The sequence below is a fragment of the Toxorhynchites rutilus genome, chromosome 2, assembly GCF_029784135.1.
Source record: "Toxorhynchites rutilus septentrionalis strain SRP chromosome 2, ASM2978413v1, whole genome shotgun sequence".
NCBI classification, from domain to species: domain Eukaryota; kingdom Metazoa; phylum Arthropoda; class Insecta; order Diptera; family Culicidae; genus Toxorhynchites; species Toxorhynchites rutilus.
This window is the reverse complement of record NC_073745.1, coordinates 21,432,748-21,447,613: the sequence shown is the minus strand read 5'-3', so window position 1 is coordinate 21,447,613 and position 14,866 is coordinate 21,432,748. Positions and strand designations below refer to the sequence as shown.

The following is a 14,866-nucleotide window of genomic DNA, read 5'->3' as shown; positions in this document are numbered from 1 at the left end:
CAAAACTACCACTTTTCACGAAAATCTGAGAACTACTACATCGGTTTGAAATGGCTGTGTATCGACATCGAAAGAAAGTTTTTTTTCTGGCGCTATAACGAATCTTTTTGAGCCGTAAATCGAAAACCTGACTTAATTGAAGGGGGCCGTTATAGCGAAATGCCGTATAAAGAGCGGCCGTATAGCGAGGTATGGGTGTAAATAAAAAAATTCCCTAAACATTTGTGAACGTTTCATATTGATACGTTCAGCCGCTTTTTCTAGTCGATTTTTGAAAGTTTGGAGTAAATTAGAGGAGCATTTAATCGAAAATCGTATCAAAAGTACAAACTCATACGCGATTCTCAAAACGAACGATTCGTAACTTTCGTTTTCATGCGTTTGTAGGTACAAATATTGTAAGAAGTGATAATACTCACACATTTTCATACGCATTTCCACATATACACACACACTCTTCATCCACAAACTCATAAAGACGAAAGTTACGAATTGTTCATTCTGAGAGTCGCGTATGATTTTATACTTCTGGTACAATTTGCGATTGAATGCTCCTCTAATCCACTCCAAGTTTGAAAAATCGGCTGGAAAAAACGGCTTAACGTATCAATATGAAACGTTCACAAATGTTCAGGGAATGCACTAGGCTAGAAATTTGCCTGCAAACATTAGAACTTACTGCAATATTTGCAGAACAACATTGAATTATGTAAAGCGCTATAAAAATCCTAGTTTTGGCACTTTTTTGAAATCGATGCAAAAAATTTAAATAATTTTTTTTTTCGTCAAAGTAACATATTATCCTTGTGCAGAATTTATTGGAGTTTTCAAAACTGTTTTTCAATTTGCGTTGCGATGGTTATTTATTGAATTATTCATCATCAAACACGAAGGGGTAATTTTTCATTCAAACTGAAATATCTCTGTATGGGAAAGTTCTAGGAACCAAATAAGAGCTGATTGATAAGGTTAATTGAAAAACAGAAAAAAATCGATTTTTCGTTTCTTCCCGATATTATTGTCCACTACACCTACACACACCAAGATAAAAATATGTACGTAAAATATTCTAATACCTGAAAGTTGTAACTTCTAAATGATGTACATCCCATCGATATGCGTTGGTTTTTCATGAAGTTACAGCATGACAAAAATTACTTAAAATTTCCGACGTCACACTCTGTTTTTTTAATTTTGTTGTCGAGTGTATAAAGACGTTAAATGAAAGAAAAATGTCAAATAAATGATTCTCTGGTTATTTTCATTGAAAGGGTAAAAGGTAATGTTCATTGTGGTACATACAATTCTAAAGCAAAACCAAACAAAAAATACAATAAAGTTATAATTCCGCCCTACCCTACGTAACAGGGATTGCTGGTCAAATTAGAGAAGAATTTAACGTGTATTCGAAGACACCAAGCTTATATTTTAAAAAAACAATATTTGCTAAATGTTGTAGTCATACAAGAAAGTGTTTTTTGCTTTTCAAAAACATCTTCAAATAAACGATAGGTTTAGTTGACCGGCAATGAATTAATTCATTCTAAAACCTCCACGTATGGTTTCGACGAGAATTCGAAGGAAATAATTGGGTATAAGATACAAATCTCAATGACTAGTTTCTGATTGTGCTCTATTCTTGAAATTGTCAAATTTATTCTGTGGGCTTTCGTGACGTCAATGCTAATCGCACAAATGTGGCGGAGTTTTCTGCCGGAAAGCTCTCGACTACTAAGCACCATAGTCATACCATGAAGAATCAGCTACCTAAAATTGCCTTATCTTTATCGACAAATTATTTAATTGACCTTACTTCCAAGAGAACGAAACAAAACACTTTACATGTTCCGCCAACCTTTTATTCCTGCGACTGTTAAAGCACGGCGATATTTTTATTTTCTAATGCATGTGGAAAAAAAGGGTGCAAACACGGGTATAACCAGTTTCTAGTTCGTAAACTGGATTCTTTTATCAATTGCAAAACAAACCAAATTGAAATTAAGTGATTTGTGCTTCCGACGACTTCCAACTATAAAAACAGGTACATACGGTTGGAACATCGTTCAGAACGAGACAAAAAGACGCCACTTCAACAGCGACAAACTCTGAAGGATGAATAAAATTACACTAGCATTGATTTTCACCGTTCTATTTGCGGTGGCAGTGAAATGCGAGGGAGCCCATGAGGATGTTTACGGTGATTTGCAAGTGATCACTCCTTCGGCTGGCGCGATGAGAGGTAAGCCATTAATTTATTTTGAAAGCAGTGTTAAAGGGAAATTATAATTCCATAGATGACGCTGGTTCCGGATCGGACCCAGACCACGCTGATGATAAAGCTTGGAATGAATATATGCGATCGAGAAACTCTAAATTTCTCGGTGTAGACCGAAACTCCGAAGAGACGAACTAATATGAACAGCTCCTTCTTCAATATCATTAATTTGTGTGTGTAAAAAAAATAAACATGCTTTGAAAAAAAAAACTTACCTCAAACACATGATTTTTGAACGAGGCATGCAGCACATCCTCACTCCGCACTCGCGACGTGTATCGGACGCCGGACACGTGGCACAGACAGCAATTGTCGTCGATGATGATTTGCGGCTTCCGACTGGGGAAAGACAAACATATACCCTTCAATTATCATCTGATTGTGGAGTGAAAGGCAGTCATCCGTACCGGAAACACGCGCAGCATGTCATTTTCGGAACCAACCGATACGGCCCCGTGCAGCAATGCATGTAGCATACCATTGGCCAGCCGTAGGCTGCCAATGCGAACCGCAAAAAGTGCCTCGCGTTCTTGATAGTCATCCAGGATGGCGATGTGGCAAACACCCTCGTGATGTCGGTGGAATATCTTGGCCCCTCGTCGTTCAGCATTCGTATCCTTCGCATCTCGCGCGTTTCCCTCTTCTGGCGAACCCTCAGCAGAACACAGCCTGCCATTATATCCGACGGTACCAGATCCGTCCCCCGAAACAACGCACTCAGCAGACTCGCAACCTGTGTGAAAGCCTCGTGGCCAAACTCGTCCTTCCGAAGGCAACAGAACGCCCACCGGAACCGACGGAACCACAGCTTCGACAGTTTTCGGTGGATTGCCGATTCCATCGGACCGTTGTCATTGCTATCCCTGCCATTCTTATATTTGGCTGACCCGAGCGGGTCGAATACTATTGCTAATCCGAAGATTATAAGCGCAAACACTACCCAGTTGAATAGTACAATTGCTGAAACGAGAGGCAGAAAGAATGATGTTATACAGTTGAATGCTGATGTGGACCAGGTCAGAAATGTGCTCTCGAGCTGAATGCATTAGCTGTTGTGACAAGTTGAGTGCAATTGGATTAGCCTGATGAGACACAACAAGAGGCTTAGTTTTTGCTTGTTTCTTGACGTCGACAGTGGCGGTCTCAATGAAGCAAACATGTTCGACGGCAATTAATTGCTCGTATGGCTGCTTTTTATTCCATCTTTATTTGCATGCCATTTGGCATATCATCAAATGTTTATTGTTGACGTCGTATTATTCAAATTTCTGTGTCAATTTATCTCGTCCGTCCTTATTCCGGGAATAGGTAATGAATGAGCGTACGCCGTAATCGGTTCTTCAAATTTTTATGACGATTTAACTCACGTGATAATAACATATCTAAGCTTCCTCCGATATGAGAAGGAATAAAATTAAACCGAATTCATGAAGTTCATTGAATTTGATATTGACTGGTAAGGAATGTGTTATAAAAACTAGAGAAACTTTGAAATAAAGGAAAGGAAAGAGGAGAACTCAATCCCTAGACCGATGGCCCAGCTTGAAAAAATGTTCAAAGTATCTTGTATGGGTCCTTGTAGGTCGGATTCGTTTGATCCTACGACAGACATCACTCCATCATCTGCAAGTGGTCTTAGGATGCAACTTTGCGTAAGGCAATTGTCAATATCGCTTACGTAGAAGTAGTAGGGGCTTAAACATGAGCCCTGAGGGAGGACCATTTAAGAGACCCGACTTATTAACGAATCTCCGTGAGAAAGATAAAAATGGTTCTCACAATGCAAGTTATATAACATACTAGCAGGCCCGGCAAACGTTGTTCTGCCGCATAAATTATTTCTAGTTTTCTAGTGAATATTTTGGGTGTTAAATGAAACATAACTAATGTATTGTTAGTGTTATTGGAAGTTTTAACGATCTATAAAATGTATCGAATGTGATCGATAAAAAGGAACGCATGAAACAATACAGTCATTGTTATTTCCGATTCCGATTAGTTTGAAACTCGAACGAATTTCACGATTCGATCTTAAGCGGCTTTTGCAAAAATTCGCTCAAATTCAATCATTATATTCAAACGTGGCAACCTCGCCTTGTCACAAAAAAAAATCATTCGTATTCCGGAAAGCAATTTTGAATTGCTTAAAATCGAATGAAAATTATCACTCGATGTCGTTTTAATACATAGACCTGACCCGAACTTGAATTTTTTACTAGAATTTCTTCGGATTTCCACCAAAACTTTATATATTTGGGGTAGAAAATCATCATCATACACAATTTTTGTTCAAGATTTATCCCACTCACAAAGAATGTTTTACTTTTTTACATAAAACACATATGTAGGGGAAGTGGGGGCATAGTGGTCACCCTAAGGAATAAGCTCATTTCCAGCGTCCACATACCGCCACAATCCCCGTTTTTCTAAGAATATTATATTTCAACTCATTGTTGTTCAAGATAGCATACGGCTTTTAATATAAAAAATCAAAATAGTATATTTTTCATCACTTTTTTTTTTGCTTGGAGGTAAAGTGGTCACCTACTGGGGGCAAAGTGGCCACTCGCACATATCAAGCTAATAATATCAATAATAAAATAAATTGTTCAAATCATGTTCAATATAGTAGGTACATGTATGAAATAAGCTTGGTCTATTCACCTAGAGTCTCAACTCATGCATACAGAAACGTAGTAAGAAACACATAACGTTCCGCATAATGAGGCTTGGTTTAGTTGGAGTGGCATATTTTTCCAGGGTCAAAGCCACAAAAGGAACCTCTTCAAGAGCAGAATGTCATGAGGTATATTAGCTTTAGTAAACAGAACATTGTAAGTCGTTATGCACCTATGACCACTTTGCCCCCAAACATCAAAGTAATTTCTATGCTAATTAATCGCTGAGATTGAACAAAATATCTGTTCACCTCTCCTAGAATATATGAACAGTCGTCCATACTTATGATTTGTCCAACATCAGATTGAGTAAACTAAGTTCCATGAGAAATTCCTTAGATACCATGCGCACAGAACTACGGCCATTCGAGAGAGCAATTTCTGTTTTTATTTATATTTCGACATGCGACAGCTCTACTGAAGTACAGGGTGCCTCAAAAGTCATTATTTTTTTCAAACATAAGGTGTCAATAGTCAATAAAGGGTGTGTCACATCAAATTGCATCACGGAAAAAACGCTGTAGAAATTCGCCCAGTAGACCGATCCTTTTGAAAATTTTAGACAGTAAAATAAAAACTATTAAACAACTTTTGGCATTTTCTTTTAATTCATACTTCGAGCCCAAGCCCGTATGATCGCACCTTCCTCTTTACCCCGTCCATAAGGTTCTGTACAACGTCAGGTTGTAGTTTTTTTTGAACAGAAATCCATTTTCTCTTGAAGTCCGCCTCCGATTGACAACTTTTGGGTTCTTCCGGAGGGCCTGCTTCATAATCGCCCAATATTTCTCTATTGGGCGAAGCTCCGGCGCGTTGGGCGGGTTCATTTCCTTTGGCACGAAGGTGACCCCGTTGGCTTCGTACCACTCCAACACATCCTTTGAATAGTGGCACGAAGCGAGATCCGGCCAGAAGATGGTCGGGCCCTCGTGCTGCTTCAATAGTGGTAGTAAGCGCTTCTGTAGGCACTCCTTAAGGTAAACCTGCCCGTTTACCGTGCCGGTCATCACGAAGGGGGCGCTCCGCTTTCCACAAGAGCAGATCGCTTGCCACACCATGTACTTTTTGGCAAACTTGGATAGTTTCTGCTTGCGAATCTCCTCCGGAACGCTGAATTTGTCCTTTGCGGAGAAGAACAACAGGCCCGGCAGCTGACGAAAGTCCGCTTTGACGTAGGTTTCGTCGTCCATTACCAGGCAATGCGGCTTCGTCAGCATTTCGGTGTACAGCTTCCGGGCTCGCGTCTTCCCCACCATGTTTTGCCTTTCGTCGCGGTTAGGAGCCTTCTGAACCTTGTATGTACGCAGGCCCTCCCGCTGCTTGGTCCGCTGGACGAATGAACTTGACAAATTCAGCTTATTGGCGACATCCCGGACAGAACTTCTCGGATCACGTCCAAACTGCTTAACTACGCGCTTGTGATCTTTTTCACTGACGGAGCATCCATTTTTGCCGTTCTTCACCTTCCGGTCGATGGTTAGGTTCTCGAAGTATCGTTTTAGTACTCTGCTGACCGTGGATTGGACGATTCCCAGCATCTTACCGATGTCCCGATGTGACAACTCCGGATTCGTGATCTATACACTCTTATCTGATTATAAGCGAAAGCTGAAGATATAATTCCTAAAAATTAAATTTCTACAGCGTTTTTTCCGTGATGCAATTTGATGTGACACACCCTTTAGTTATACTACCAAACAAGCAGGTGACCACTTTGCTCCCACTGACCAATTTGCCCCCACTACCTCTAGAGCTAATTTTCATTTAAAATTTGTGTTTATTCCACCCGATTATCCATTACCATGCTTATGCTTCACAGAAACTGAACACGCAGCTCAACGTAATTCAGACTCGATCGCTTTTCAGAGTACGGGTGAGTAGTTGATCAGTAAACAGATCTTGAATTTCTGAGGAAATTACCTATCAATTTTGTGGGCTAACTGAACTGAAAACTTTTTTTTTGAACACACGCGTTGGAATGTCATGAAAATGCATTGCGTTTTATCCTGGCAATAGCAAAAACTGTGTTGGCTTTGCTCATGACAGCGTCTCTCAAGATTCTTCCTCTTGCCGCTTTAGTTGAATGTGACGTGGGAATATTTATTCAAAAATACTAAGATTTAAGAAAAAAATGCATTTTTTTCTGCATAGGGCCACCCTAATCGATATTTAAAATTTGGTAATCGGTATACTAGCGTACACTATGAGAATTGATCGTAAACTATGTATGCTAAGTTTACGATCAATTCTAATGCCTACCAAGTTTATTGGGCATAATTTCATCAAAATCGCTCGAGCCGTTTCGGAGGAGTTCGACCACGAACATCGTGACACATTCCAGGCTGAATTCACGATGCTACATGAAGATCTGAAAGATTGTTATCTAACCAGGACTCAGAATAATAATGGAGCAATCCAATCTTGGTGTAACTACTTTTTTGCAGCAGAAATCAAGTTTTCGTTTCACTTCATATGGATGTTAAAAATAAGATTATATACTGCTTTTCACAACTATAGAACCACTCTTTTTTTCTGAGTTTCCAGAGATAGGCGTCGTACACAAATTACGTAACGCGATAAGGGGGGAGGGGGGTCGAGGTTGCGTTACTTTATGGTATTAGAGATAGGAAATTGCGTTACGTAGAGGGGGGAGGTTGTCCAAAATCCGAATTTTTAGCGTTACGTAATTTGTGCACGACGCCATATGTGAGAAGCCGGTTGAATTGAAGTATATTGTGCAGAATACAATAACTAATTTTATTTATAAGACTGGCCTTTTGAATTTTATTGTTGTGTTCAGACTAAATGATTACGAAGTCTGCTTATTTGGACTATATTACAGCCGTTAGCCTTCTTAAAATAAAACATGAATACATAAAACAGAAAAAAATACAAACTTAAAACTTATACATTCAGTTGGTCTCTTGAATATAATCTTAATCTTCTTCGAATTTTCTTCTGATGTCATATTTACAGAAACAATATTTTGCAGCACGTTGAACTCACGCATAAATATGGCTGTCAGTTCATGCTGGGTGTAGTTTCTGTTCCTCAGGGGTGGGTCAAACATCCTCCATCGACGAAGAGAAGCGGGACCTGGTGTTAAAACGAATCCTGTCGTAGAGACACGGACTTATGATCCGTCCGTTGAATACGTTGCTAAAAAATGTTATGTCTGCGATTTTGTGCCTGCTGCTGATGGTATCCGGATCTACCAAACAGCTGAGATCTTTATATGGTGGCCGGGGTTCTTCTCTCCATCCCAGATTTCTCAGCGCAAATTTTAAGAACTTCTTTTGAACATTTTCAAGTCTTTGAATTTGTAGATTGTACTGCGGTCGCCACACCACACTCGCAAAGTCGAGTTTGGATCATACAAGGCAGGTGTAAATTTTTAGGAATGCGTGGGGATCTGTAAAGTCCTGCCCGAATCGACGAGTGAGTGCAAATAGTTTCAGCGCTTATTTGACGATTCGCTCTATGTGGCAATTGAACCAAAGAGATTGATCCATCGTCACGCCTGAGTCACGAACATTCTCTACTTGTTGTAGATTCGAACCTCCCACCCTCTAGTCGAAGCTTGTTGGCTGAACTCTCCTTGTAAAGATCATAACGGAGCATTTGTTGGGGTTTACGCTCAGTCCATTGTTCTCGGCGAACCTCTCAAAATTGTCCAAATCCTGCTGAAGCAGATGACAGTCAACGATGTGTTTCACTGGCTGGAAAATCCTTACATCATCCGCGTAAATAAGCTCTACTGCGTTGGTCAAGAATGATGGAAGACTATTCATGACCCTGACAAACAGGATAGGCCCCAAATGACTTTCTTGTGGAACTCCTGAGTGGACACCAAATGACCTAGATGAATTCTTGCGCACTTTAACATATTGCGTTCTGCTCTCCAGATACGTCCTAACCCATCCGAACATTTTACCGTGAATGCCGAAATCAGCCACTGTGCGTATCATGCTATTTATTCCTACCACATCGAATGCCTTGCTTATATCTGTATAAATACAGTCCACCTGATACCCTTTGGATATACTGCCCGTGACGGTAGAGCAAAACTCGCATAGGTTCGTGACAACTGACTTTCCTTTCAAGAAACCATGCTGTGTTGGTGAAACACGGCCGGCAATACATTCGTAAAGGTGGGAATAAACAAGTCGCTCAAATAACTTTGGCATCGCAGACTGGATTGCAACGGCCCGGTAGTTTTCAGCATCCGAGCGAGGGCCCTTCTTATGGATTGAAGTAATATTGGAAATTTTCCACAACGGCGGGAGGTAACCGGACGAAAGTGAAGAATTGAACGCGAAACATTAAAAAAACTAAAATTCCAGTGTTTCATAACTTTAGAACCAAATGGAAAAACTCTCACATACATATTTAACGCCAATTTAACATGAATTACAATAAGTTTCTAATTCGTAGGTCATCTTTAGTTCTCAAGCAGTTCAAATAACCCTTTCGGGGTGGTTACGACCAAGCTGCGCCATGTTGTAGTGTGTATCTCGTTTTCGACTTCTTACATATATCTGGAAACTCACAAAAAATGAGTAATTCTATAGTTGTGAAATGCATACGCGGACACCGAAGTACCTGTTGAGGTGGAGTAGTAATCAAATTAAATTAAGAGGCAGCTACGTCCATTAAAACAACAATTTGCTTCAAATAAAAATGAATTGACGAACGCTAAAAGTGAAAATAACTGATGAACGAGTCATGTTTGGCAGCGAATGTGTTCATTGTGACTCAATAACAAGAGAGAGGAAGAGGATTATGGAAATGTACCTGCTAGAAACGAAGCGAATGAGAGTGAAGTTAAATTTCATGTTTCGTTTTCGAAAGTGTTGGACCCTGATCACCACCATCATAACATCATACTGTATTCGTTCCGCATGACCCTCTGTGAATTTCTTCTTTTACCTAAATTGAATGACACAATGAAAGTTTGCTAAAGTTTAAAAGTTTATTAAACTTCATTCTGTTAAAAAAGTTTCAGAAGTGTTCAGAAGGTCGAGAGAAGCGCTGGCGGGAGCTATTATTGATGGACTACTGTGAAGAGAACAAATTTGCTATTGACATGAAAATAAACATATAATTACGTGACCAGAAGGACCTCGATCAGCACATTCCTAATATCGGACGATCGAGGTCAGCCAATAGCCAGCCAGGAGGCGATTCCAGCCGCATCAGCAAATCTACACAATAAATACAACAGCAGAACCTTCACCCGTGTTCAGTTTCAGTTCTATTATATCCTGTATCGGTGTCGCGCGTCGTTCGTCGTTTTAAATAAAGTGAAAAATAAATTATATCTTTTTTAAAATCCCAAACACGCCGTCCCAAACAAGATTATATGAACCGATATTCTAATCACATTTTGATCAAATCACGTTCACAGTAGTCACATTAGTCTCACTGAGTAAACAAAAACGAATTATCAATTTATAAATAGAACAACCCTGGCAAATTGAACATCAGATTGAAGATTTGAAGATTGAATAAGTACCACAGGGTACTGGAGGTACAAAAGCAGAATAAGAGAGGAACAAAATCCGATTAAATCTAAATTAAAATGACCGAAAAATTGGTTAAGAATCGAACCGATTTTTGTTTTTTCTCGAGAGCTGTAGAATGTAACCTTCTTCTTTATCGATGAATACCTTCCTTTCCTAAATACATTTTTAAAGATTTTTTTTTTCCAATTAATTTATTTGTAAGGCTCAATCGCATAAGCTCTGCGAAGCCGCAAAGATTTTTTTTGTTTCAAAACAATTGACATTTACTCAATTATTTAACCCTTTCGCTACGAGCGTCGTCTATAGGCGGCATCCGCGCGACGACCTGTGTGTACTCACCTTCGATCACAGTTCGCGTAATTTTGTCTTCACTCTTGCACTCGATGGTCCCACAGAAGGCCCACATCGTGCCGAAGATGTTCAGTCCAGTCTCTGGCAGAATTAAAAGTATTCTGAAAAGGAAAAAAATGTGTTTCAAATATAAGAGATTTCTCACCGAGTGCAGTAAGCATAACTCACTTAATCACCAAAAGTGGTGCCACCAGTCGGCGCTTCTGCACCTCGGTAATGCTACCCTGGGCACTCCGATTCACTAGCAGTACGAGTAGAACTATGTTTACTATAATTAACACTAGGGTTCCTACTAGGTAGATGCGAACAGCCAACCCGGCCTGTTCATCGCACTCCGCGGTCACGCTCCAATACGTCGACGTCACGCATGATATCAGCCCAAGCCTGAAAAAATGGCAGTTAAATGGAAAAACAAAACATGGGAAAGTTTAGTTTGCGACACGGCACCGGAATAGTGAGTGAGAGTGAGCACGGCCAGTGAAAATGATTGAATCGGATGAGAAACAACGGAAAAAAATAAAATACGATAATCACCATACGATACGGAACACGATCTCGAACAGACACGGAAATACAAGGTCGTCCGACGCGGCTAACCATTTCCGGCCGAACAAACGCAGCGCTGGCATGACCTGAAAGTGCAACAGATAAAATGAAATATTGTTAATTATGGAACGAACTATCAACGAGGCATCATAATTCAAACACCGCCTCTCCATCAAATAAGAGACAATAATACGTGTCGAATGGTATTCGCGCAATTGGCACGCTAATTTCTCTATAGTTGATCACACCAGGTAACATCAACGTCGTCGTCAGTCGATTTCATAACGACCCGACAATCATTAGCACCAACCATATCGCGTGCTGACTGCCTAGGTGTACATTATTGACGTTTATAGTTTTCTTCTAACGATTATACAACAATATGTTGCGTTAGTGATGGTTCATTTGTGGTCCTAAATGAAGGTGTTAATGCTAATTTGTGGTTATGGTGCATAATTCCATTCTGTAGGAAATGTCCAATCAAATTAGATTCGCAACAAGTTCCAGCCTGCCGATATGGTTTTGAACTACGATGAACCCCAACATCGGGCAACTAATCATATTAATAATCCGCCGGCTAAAAAAACGCCACAGTTGTACCGCCCCAAGTGAGCCTAATTTGTCACTGACAGCTATGGCACGGGGTCACGGTGAAAAAAAAACACTCGCGATAACCTTATGTGAGCCCACCAGCCCTGGTTCGATAGTATCTATCCAGCCCGAATGGGGCCGAGCTATTGCCAGCAAGCAGTACCAGCAAAGGGCGGTCCCTGCCGATAATGATGCGCTGATGATCATTCGCGAATGAAGGCAATCCACTCCGCATTTATGCACCAATATCTCAGCCACACGGTTGGCCGTTGGTCAGACCCCGTCGAGCCATGTCCCGTAGCAAATGAGCCGGGAAAGATGATGCATTGTTATTGGTGCTGACCAAGAGCGCATCAATTTGCATTCATTGCAATAGCAATTAAATCACCTGAGCTCGAGGTGTTCGTGTTGAAAGGGAATGGCGGTTAGCGTAAATGCGTGCTACGGGGTGAAATAGTATAATGAAAACGCATAAATCAACCGATAGAAACTGCACCGATGGTTCGAAGATCGTGATGAAAATGTTCTATCATTACGTGAACAAGGAAGTGGCAAATTCTCATTTGCACCCGAGCGATAATATTGCGGCATTAAATTCCGGATTAATTTGAATTATTCCGGTTGATATCGTCATAGGTTTTCGGAACCGGTTCTTGCCCAAATGAGAAACTCGTTTCTAAACCAATCGGAATATTCGATCTTCACCACAAGTCTTCAAAGCACGTGTGCACATATTTCACAGAGCCAAAACGTTACCCAATAAAGCACACATCTCAGCGTGAACCGCGTGAACGACATTCAAATGATATGCTATGTGAGAAAGTGCACTAACCGAACGAACGCACCCCACTTTCAGATTGATCCAATTGACATCCAGGCGGCGACACCGCGTTTAACCTTTTGCGGAAACCCATAGAAGTGCAGACGAATTCTTGCGCAGTCAGATATTTCCGTTTGATTGCTGTGAGGAGATAAATACCAATCAATCGAGACGCTTACTGCTCGGAGACAAGTTCTACAAGGCCGTTTCGTTTGACTTGCAGTTCCATTCACTCGTTGGCGAGTCGCGAGTTCCACATAAACTGTGCCACAATGCACCAGAGTGTTTGTACACCAGGCTGTTCTAGTTCATGCTGTGTGTTTATGTCACTAACGACTAGAAGTTGCGAAACTTCGTTCGTGCGGATGGAAGTACGGCTCCCCACACCTGTTTTGGTATCGAGAGTAGTGTTACAGCCGGGCAAGCTTCCGATCAAGAACCCGTGTCGTGGTGGTTTGGCATTCCGGTTGAGTACCCTGACCTCAACTGGTGGCGACTGCTGCAGAATTTGGTGGGGTCGCCGGATCGAGTTTCAAACGACTGATGAGAGATCAGAAGAAACGACTCAAAGCTACAATATTCTGAAGATATTTGATAATCGTATATTTTTCGAGTAAAAAGTGAATTTCGTTATCCAAGTGTGAGAAGGAAAAAGCCTTCAAGATAATAAAGATAATAACGAAAAAAAAAAATCAAAAAAATTCTAACTTTGATTTTCATCGATGAATTTTATTTATTTATTCATTGTCGTCAATTAAAATTGTAGACCGATACATTCTCAATACTACTTAAAACTACTTACTTAAAACTAAAAAAGTAGAAAGAGCTCGCTGGATAATTTATCCGTTTAATTCAAAAAAGGATTTTAACATGTTACATAACCAGATTTTCATTTATTTATTTCGTCAAACCAGCGTAGACTAAATTTGCTGCCCAAATATTACAGTGAAATTTAACTATATCTTATTGTATTCAGATAAACTTTAAGCATTGACCTTGATATGGTTACATCAATTATTTCACTGTGTTCGTTACAGAGGCTCATCATACGATTAATAGGACTATATTTGACATAATTCGTTCTTCGGTAATCTATGTAGAAAATGTTAGGGTTTCTCAGGTGCCTAATCGGTGCATAAAAAACTTAGGTTTCCTAATATTTCTTCTGAGTCCACTCGTTGTGATATGATGTCAATAATAAATAGAATCATGGCAGAGTTCCAACGTTCTTTTAAGCTTTTCATATTGATTAGCATACAGCGTGCTTCATATGGAGGGAGATGATATGAAGACCAGCCTAGTTTAAAAAGTGCAAATAATAAAAATTGTTTTTGTACAGATTCAATTCTATCTTCGTGTGAAGTTATGTAGGGAGACCATACAATACTACAATATTCGAGAATTGATCTGACATATGTAATATACAATGTTGTTATTGTGTACGTGGATCGTGGAAATGGTAACTAAAGCGTTTGATGAAGCTCAACATATTATTTGCTCTATGGTCTATGGATGTTTGTATTATAATGATCAACGAAGGTTAGGCTAGGTTAGGTTAGTTAGATCTAAAGGCGGAATTCCATCTATTCAACATGCTACATGCTACAAGTCAATGGTTATGCTTCTTGGAGTGTCTCTTTTTACGACATAATTGATCTTGTCGAGCAATGTTGTCCTTATCCAATGGCCTGCGGATCGGTGCAGCGTCTGTAGCACGACAATATTGGAGCAACTACGTCATTTATTGACAATTATCATACCTCAACACAATAATACAAGAACAGATATGCTGTAGCAGTGAGCGCTCGCATACTGCTGTGTAGCGGCTGAGGTGGAAACAAAATAAAAAATGGTGCAAGTATCATATCCATTGTTGTTTACCATTGACTTGTAGCATGTCGCATGTTTAATAGATGGAATGCCGCCTTAAGGCCACGCCTAAGTCTCTTACTCGTTGATATCTATTGATGGGTTGATTTCTCAGCTTAACACCATTGTTCAAGTATGTTCTTCTTCTTGTAAAAGTCATCAAAGTGAATTTCCTAACCTTAAGCTGTAATAAACTCTTAGTGCACCAATT

General features: G+C 40.1%; 1 protein-coding gene across 2 annotated transcripts in view; it reads right to left on the bottom strand.

Annotated features, from left to right (window-relative positions):
• LOC129765639 (diacylglycerol lipase-beta-like) overlaps positions 1–14,866 on the bottom strand; it is a 111,853-nt gene that overhangs the window by 12,624 nt on the left and 84,363 nt on the right. For both annotated transcript variants that reach the window (XM_055766049.1, XM_055766048.1), the window contains exons 3-7: positions 11,364–11,461; positions 10,998–11,213; positions 10,818–10,930; positions 2,683–3,235; positions 2,491–2,614 (exon numbers count right to left, since the gene is read on the bottom strand). In XM_055766049.1, coding sequence (XP_055622024.1) covers positions 2,491–2,614; positions 2,683–3,235; positions 10,818–10,930; positions 10,998–11,213; positions 11,364–11,458 — 1,101 coding nt within the window. In that variant the 5' untranslated portion in view covers positions 11,459–11,461. The remainder of the gene's footprint in view (positions 1–2,490; positions 2,615–2,682; positions 3,236–10,817; positions 10,931–10,997; positions 11,214–11,363; positions 11,462–14,866) is intronic.